The following is an 8,287-nucleotide window of genomic DNA, read 5'->3' on the forward strand; positions in this document are numbered from 1 at the left end:
TTGAGATAGTTGATTTACTAAGAAGCTGAAATTTTGACCCTATGAATCTTAAAGGGGCCACGACCCAAGTCTCCAAATTTGAAGCCTAATTCAGCCCAAGATACTTTCTCCATATGATTCCTTATCTCATCCTAAACAAAATCTACATGTTGGCTTATTATTGGTCTAGAATCAACCACTTGTTCCCCTTTATCCCTTTCATGCGCATGGTACAATGGAAAAAAGGGAATTCTGGTTACTTGTATCATTGCCCAAAGCCACTCAGCCTTGCTTCACCACGCAGCCAAGGAGAAAGAAGAGAAAGTTCTGAATTTGCAGCACATTGTCAAAATCCAACCAGCCATCTCTTAGTCTCTCTTCCTTCTTGCGTTGAGTGAGGGAAAACAAAGCTGAGTGTTTACTCCTCTCTATACAGCATCAAGCCGATTATTGTTCCACTCACAAACCGTGAAATTGCTAAGCCAAGGACCTCTTGAACCTAAGTTACACTTTTCTTTATTTCTCGCTTATCCATTAGCCGTGAATCATCAAAGAAGCAATCAAGGAAGAAAATACTTATATTCCTTCCTTACCCTACTCCACAAACAGTGAGGCACATGCAAAGACTATAAATAACTAAGTAGACTCTCATCTCACTGATTCGGCTGAGACACCTCTCAAAGAGGTGAGATGTCCTCTTGTTGTTTCTTGTTTCCTTTCTTCTGGACAAATTCTGATTGGAAACTTCTGTTGCATGCTCTTGGTCCAGCGGTAATTGAGTCTCTTCCCCTTGCATGCAGATGAATGCGCACCCTTGGAACATAGGAAAAGGGATGGGGCTGCTCCTTGCTTGGTTGTGGCCTTTGGTGCGTATGGGAACCTGTAAGTAGGCTTCAAGTTTCTTTTCTCTTCTCACTGTTCGGCTGACTTGTGACACATAGGGAAGAAATTTTGTTTTTTTTAACTCTTTCCCAATCCTGTTCAAACCATGAACCAGTATGCGTGCGGCCTAAGAACCGTACCTTGATGAGTGGAATAGGAGGGGAATTGAGCACCATGGGGCCGCTGAATTCTCCAGCCAAATTGTGCACTATGGGTGCCCTACTACTAGATGTAAGTCACGTACACAATCTTTTCTTGCTTCTACATTTTCGGCCTTTATATGTGGGTTGGAGAACATTTTATTTTGGCCATTTAATTTCCATTGGAATCTGTCTCGTTAGAACAGCCCTGTAAGTTTTAAATGGAATTCTGTGAACAGCCATGTAAGTCTTAAAATTGATCTTGGGAACGGCCTCGAAATTAATATCTGTAACATGAAATTGGTCTCTTTGTGAGCTTAGAAGTAGCCATTGTTTTACCTTGTTGGACTGTCCCTTGGTTTAGAAAATTAATTTGTTTTGTTATTCCTAATACTTGTCTTCATGTCTCGGCCCCCTCTCGTATGCTAGGAAGATAGGATTGTTATGAATATGCTTCTTCCTTTAAATTATGCCCTTAGAACAACCTAGGATTTTGTCATTTTTAACTAGTTGATAATACATATTTGAAGTCGGTAAATTATTAGAAAATTATATGTAATAATAACTCTTGTAAATTGGAGACTGTTCATTAATCTAAGTCATTGTATCTAGCTTAACCTGTGGTAAATACAATGGGACAGCATGTTGTATGTCTCATTAGCACACACTAAATCTTGTAAACATGGTTATTTAAATGAAAAAGGTGGGGCACTTAAGTTATGGACAAGAAACCGAACCTACATGCATGGAAGATTATGATTATGTCGCTTATGATCTAGAGGAGAAATAAGCCCTAAGTCAAAATAATTAAATTAGTGCAAGAACCATGAAACCCGATTTGATTCAAGCATTGCATGTGTTTTAACTCATGAAGGCAGCATGTTGAATAATCTAATTAGCTCATGTATAAGTGATGAAAGTAGTGTTTTGTTAAAACAGAATAAGGCATCTGGTGATGGAATATACTACTGTATCAACTTTGTATGAATTAAATAAATGTAACAGCCTGTTCTAGGTCCCTATTAGCGCACCTTAAGTAGTGAGTTGAAATTGTGAGTAGAAAATATCGTGAGTCTTTTTGGAGTTAAAACCCGAACGGCCATGCATGAGGAACCTTGGATTTTCGCTGTTGGCTAGTTAATAAAAAGGGCATGAAGTCAGAACAACAAGTTAATAAAAGACTCTTGGAAATCGTTTAAATACTAAGGCTTGGAAACATAGATAGCACTTGTAAATTTTAGGAATCACAGTCTGAAATTCTGTTTTGGTTTGGTTGATTAGGTGCGAATCACCACTAGTGTGTGGACTGATTCTTGCTGCTGTTTGATTTATATTTGGGCATGCAAGGTAAGTGTTTGGTGGTATTACCTAATGTGACTATTGGCTAGCGTATATAATTGTGAATTGTTGCTCACATGTGCCTTGGGTTAATGTGCTTTCATATGCTATATGTATGCTGCCTATGAATGTGACGAGATGGAAATTCTGCTATGAGAAGTAATTGTTATGCAGCAGCTTGGTATTGAAAATGCATGAAATATATGTTAATATGATGATGATGATGCTTGGTATTAAAAGTACATGAAAGATATGGTATTATGATGATGATCTAGTCATGCATATTCATTATGCATCCTTTTTCTTTTGTGTGTGTGAAAGCATAGCATGACATACGTGCATAAATTTCATGTTGCATTGGCTAATAATAATATCTATATAAATATGCATTCTTTTGAGCACGCATCATATAGGCATCCCTCGGGTACCAGGGTATGGGACACTTGGCTTCCGTCCGCATAGGCCACAGTTGGAATTCACCTTTGAGGGAGCCATTATGGAATATCCACTGTGTATATACGCGCACGACGGTGCTATGAGCGTAATGATGGCGTTATATATGCACTATGATATGTTAAGTACGCGCACGATGGTGCTAAGAGCGTAATGATGACGTTATATACGCACTATGTAATGTTAAGATTTATCAAGAAAATGAAATGTTGATCCGACTGTTTTATAATTTTGTGTCTAGTTTAATAATGTTGCATTATTGGTTTTGCTATCACACTATTGGGATTTTTCTCACCCCTTTGGGGCTGCAATTTTTATAAAATTGCAGGAGGACGAAAGAGCATATGAGGACATGGATTATTTGGATATTTATTGTTAATTGCTGCTGTTTGAACTTGCTGCTATTTTGTCTATTGGATGACGTTGGATGACTGTACTATTGTTATGTTGAGAACCATAGACTACTGCTGGAACTATGATTTTATTGCTGTTGTGAGACTTTTATGGTTATCTAGTACTTTGAAATAATTCTGAAATCATTTTGCGAAAATAATTTCTGAATGTTTTGCTAAGTGCTGAATTATAAACAGTTTTGCGAGCACTTCGCGAGTTATGTTACGAGGGGCAAACGAACTCCGATTTGATATTATTTAATATGCACGCGAAGCCCCAGACGTGCTCTTTCTATGTAACAAAGAATATTTTTGTGGATCGTTGGAGTTGATTTTATACGAATTTTTCAAGACAGCAACGTCTGCCAGGAAAATAATATTTTCAGCAAGTTAAGAAATTTTAAAGTATACTCTAATTTTTCGTAAGTAGCCCGATTTCAATTATAAGTTTTAATTAGCAACATCAAAATTATTTTTCAGCAAAATTAAATATGTCAAAAGAACTCTAATCCCCTTAGTCAACAATTCTCTTGGATGCATACAAGGGAGGGTGTTACAGTAAGAGTGCACCCAAGGACAAAAGCGATGTTGTGTGCTTCCATTGTGGCAAGAATGGCCATTAGAAGAGGAATTGTCCAGACTACCTGAAGAGTGTGAAGGACAAGAAGCATGGTGATGCTTCTACCTCAGTTATTTACATGATTGAGATAAATTATTCTTGTGCTAATCCGACTTCATGGGAATTGGATACCGGTTTTGGTTCTCATATCTACAATGTGTTGCAGGTGCTTCGGAGCCCTAGAAGATTGGAGAAGAACGAGGTGGACATCCGCGTTGGTAATGGAGCAAGAGTTGCTGCTTATGCTGTTGGAGATACCGACCTCATTTTGCCTACGGGCCTTTTATTGCATTTGAATAATTGTCTTTATGTTCCTAGCATTTCTAGAAACATTATTTCTATTTCTTGTTTAGAACAAGATGGTTTTGCTTTCACTATTAGGGATGATACATTTTCTATCATTTCGAATGATATTGTTTTTGGTACTACTTCTTTAATAAATGGCTTATATGTTTTAGAAATGGGAACTGAAGTGCTCAATGTAGATGTTAAACGACCTAGGACAGATAATCAATCTTATCTTTGGCAATATAGACTAGGGCACATAAACGAAACAAAATTGTCTAGGATGCATGCAAATGGATACCTAGATTCCATGGATTTGGAATCCTATGGACAATATGAATCTTGTCTACCTGGGAAAATGACTCGTCACAAGCCCAAAGGGCTTGAGAGTCATAGGGCTAGTGAGTTATTAGAACTCATTCACTCTGATGTTTGTGGCCCAATGTCTATAGAGGCTAGAGGAGGATACTCATATTTCATTACCTTTACTGATGATAAATCGAGATTTGGGTACGTGTACCAAATGAGATATAAATCCGAAGCTTTTGAAAAATTGAAAGAGTTTAGGAATGAAGTAGAGAAACAGCGTGGCAAGATGATTAAGACATTGCGATCAGATCGTGGTGGTGAATATCTGAGCCATAAGTTTCAGGATTATCTGAGAGAAAATGGAATTCTCTCACAGTTTACTGCACCTTACACACCACACCAAAACAGTGTCTCCGAAAGGAGAAATAGAACCTTGTTAGACATGGTCAGGTTTATGATGAGTGAGACTTGTAAGAACCCGCACCATTAATTAAGGTATTTAATTAATTAATTATGCAAAAATAAGAAATGATTCCATAATTGACCCTAATAATTATTTATGAGGCTTAATAATCATAATAAGTGATTAAGAATGCTGAAAGTCGCTTTTCGGAAGAAAAGTGCATATACCGGTTCTGCTAGTCGGTATAATTGTGTACCAAAAAAGTATCCCGGAAAATTAAAGTAAGTGCATGATAATTACTAGAATAATATGTAGGACTTTTAAAACGAGTTTCAAGTCCAAATAATGAGAACTGGTGCTAGAAATAGGTACTGACTTGGAAAAGCGCGTACCGGAAAGTTGCTCAGAAAATTATAAGAAAAATATGTTAATTCTTAGAAAATTAGGTAGTTTCATAATCCAAAGTTTGGGGTTAAAATGCTAAGCGTAGCAATTAAAGTTAATACTGTATGCTTAAGTGAGTTTTGGCTCTAAATACTCCCATTATGGGCACAAAACCCTAGGATCAGATTTCTCTATGTGAGTTGGGGCTGACTATTTGCTGGTTACTGTTCCATTGGCTTTCCCTTCCATTTCTTGAGCCAAGTTGTGATCTTTCTTGAGTTTCTTCACATTTCCACCTTGTAAACACTTGGGAGCAGCCTTGTGGGAGTGAAATGAGGGTCTTTTCTGAGTCTTAGCCACTGTTTGAGTCAGTCTTGAGGGCTGAGTTTGGAGGTTGAGTAGTGGAAGCCTTGGTCTTGCCATTGGTGAACTCCAAGTGCCTATCTTTGTGGAGAAAGGAGTCATCTTGTTGTGCATTTTCGTGCACCTTCTTAATCAGAATTGTGAGGAGCTGTGTTGAGCTTCAAGAGCATCTCCATTCTGAGTTTTGAGTCTTGGTATGTTGTACCAACCTTTAACTTGAGTTTTAAGGCTTAAAAATGGAAGCTTGATGCATGTTAAGGTTAAAAGATGATAACTTGTTGTTGGGTAAGGCTTAACACACCTAGAAATGCATGATTAGGTGTTTAAAATCGGTAAAAGGGAACCTTTAAGGGATATCTTCACGGAAATGCAGAAACTGCATTCTGTCGTGAAATATCCGGATATCTGCCCGTGGAATATCCGGATATGATATCCGGATATATGTATTCGGATATGGGGTTTTGGGATATCTGGATATTGTATATTCGGATATGAGATTCTGGATATCCGGATATTGAATATCCGGATATGTACAGTGAGATATCCGGATATTGCATATCCGGATATGGTCCCGAGGAGTATCCGGATATTCTGGGATTTCGCAGAACAGTAGCTGCGCATACAGTAGGCTATTGGGGGTTTGTGGACCCTAGATTGATGAAGTTGAACTTTTGTATTTAATGGATTAAGCCAGAATCATGAGATTAAGGGCTTGTGGCTTTGTTAGAAGCTTTAAGACTTGAAAACGTAATGAAAAGGCGTTGTCTTCAATGTGTATGCATGTGGTACATGTTTATTGATTTATATTTGGTCCATATCAGATTGTGATCTGCTGTGATTGGACTTTGAGCTTGTGGCATTGGATAGCTAGCTTAGAGGTAAGCTTTTGTGTCCTCGGTTTAACCATGTTGTGGTTCCACCATGTCCCATGGGGATATGGTATATGCATGTTGTGTTACATGCTTTTGATGTTTTGGAAATGCTGTTGAGCTATTATATGTTAGTGCCTTGTTGATATGCATGGAGGTGTTCCACCTATACGGTAAGCCTGAGTATGTAGAACATACAAGAGGGTGAGGCTGTGGGTGAGGTGCAAGCGGTGTTCCTTGTACTACATGTAGGGAATAGACGTATTCCTACATTTCTCTGGCCAGTAGATAGTGATTACACACATGCCATAGATATTTGTTGCACTACATAGTTTTGGAACTGATAATGATATAAATGTTTTTTGAACTTATATTGCACATGTAAGTGAGCTTGGGGTGGAAGATCCTTGAGGACCCCTTGTCTTACTGAGATTTCTAGTTTAGAGATCTCACCCCACGTTTGGGGAATGCTTATTTCAGGGTCAGGTAATGTTGAGACCTCAGGCGGCAGGAGGCCGGAGCTGAGTTAGATTGCTGTTATATTATGCTGCCATGATTGGATGCTGAATTTGCATGCTGCTTATGCTTATAGCTTCAGTTTATGTTTATGGAGTTTTATGTTGAGACTTGTTGTTTACTATGTTATTTGGTGAGCATGGGGATTGTCCATGACACATAGTATTATTATGTCTTGGTTATGTCTTTAGTCTTTTGGAGTTGTAATAATGTATCAGGATATTTTCCGGATTACTTGATGTAATGTCGTGATTTAGATACACACTTTATCTATATATTGAGGTATTTCAGTAGATGTCTTATTGCAATTTACATACAGACGATATTTTATGAAACTGATTAAGTAATCAAGTTGGTAATTGATAATGACGTCATAATTGAAAAGAAAAAGAATATTCCGCATTTTTAATTAAGCACCGCTTAATACGATATAATGTTAATATTCCGGGTATACACGGGGTGTTACATTTTATGGTATCAGAGCAACGGTTCTACAGAAAAGCCTGTATGTATTGCAATGATTAGGATGTTTGGTTGTGTCTGTTTTGTGTGTTTGCTCCGTCGAGTATTATTGTGATAATGCATATGTGACCACATTGCGTGGGCCTGATCAACTCATAATTTTTGTAACTTGTGCAGAATCATGGTAAGACCCGGGTGAAACCGCGAGACTTCGGAGGATCGGCCCGATTCCGTCCTGGCTGCATTAGCTGAGATGCAGGCGGCCCGACTAGCCGACCAGGAGGCCATGAGAATGGCACACCAGGCCATGCTGGACGCCGTCAGAGAGGCGAACAGGAAGGCCACGGAGGACGTGTTGGAGGCCAACCGTCTGGCGAACATGACGATGTTTAGAGTCATGTTGGAGGAGATGAGGAATGGCCCTGATGTTGGTCATGCTCCACCGCCACCACCTCCACCGCCACCACCACCACCACCTCCACCCAGTCTGCAGGATGACTCTCAGAGTCAGATGGGAGATGGCAGTCATCTTACGGGGGCCATGCAGACCGTCCCTGTTTTTGTTGAGGATCGTGAGGAGATCGATCGCCGGCTGAATGCTTTCCGTAAGCATAAGCCACCTGCCTTTGATGGGTCTTTTGATCCTGTTGCTGCGGCACATTGGCTTCAGGCGTTGGACAAGATTTTTCGAGTCATGCAGTGCACAGATCTGCAGAAGTTGATGTTCGCTACTTACATGCTGGAGGGCGATGCCCATGAGTGGTGGACAAACCTTTCTCATGTCTACGAGACGCAGGGTCATGTGATGACTTGGCCTTTGTTTGAGGACTTCTTCTTGGGTCAGTACTTTCCATATGACGCTCAGGAGAGGCAGCAGGGAGAGTTCGACAGAT

At 39.4% G+C, this 8,287-nt stretch overlaps 1 protein-coding gene across 1 annotated transcript; it reads left to right on the forward strand.

Annotated features, from left to right (window-relative positions):
• Window positions 1-230: 230 nt before the first annotated feature.
• LOC133314891 (uncharacterized) lies at window positions 231-4,225 on the forward strand (the record flags this gene model as incomplete). Its single annotated transcript, XM_061516417.1, has 5 exons — window positions 231-664; window positions 780-861; window positions 977-1,092; window positions 2,283-2,348; window positions 3,970-4,225. Coding segments are annotated over exons 2-5 (520 nt in total), but the record flags the coding sequence as incomplete, so codon positions are not given.
• Between the last annotated feature and the right edge of the window lie 4,062 nt (window positions 4,226-8,287).

This window comes from Gastrolobium bilobum, unplaced genomic scaffold, assembly GCF_033153095.1.
Source record: "Gastrolobium bilobum isolate Gb01-03AN ecotype WA unplaced genomic scaffold, APGP_CSIRO_Gbil_v1 utg24160, whole genome shotgun sequence".
Taxonomy (NCBI): Eukaryota; Viridiplantae; Streptophyta; class Magnoliopsida; order Fabales; family Fabaceae; genus Gastrolobium; species Gastrolobium bilobum.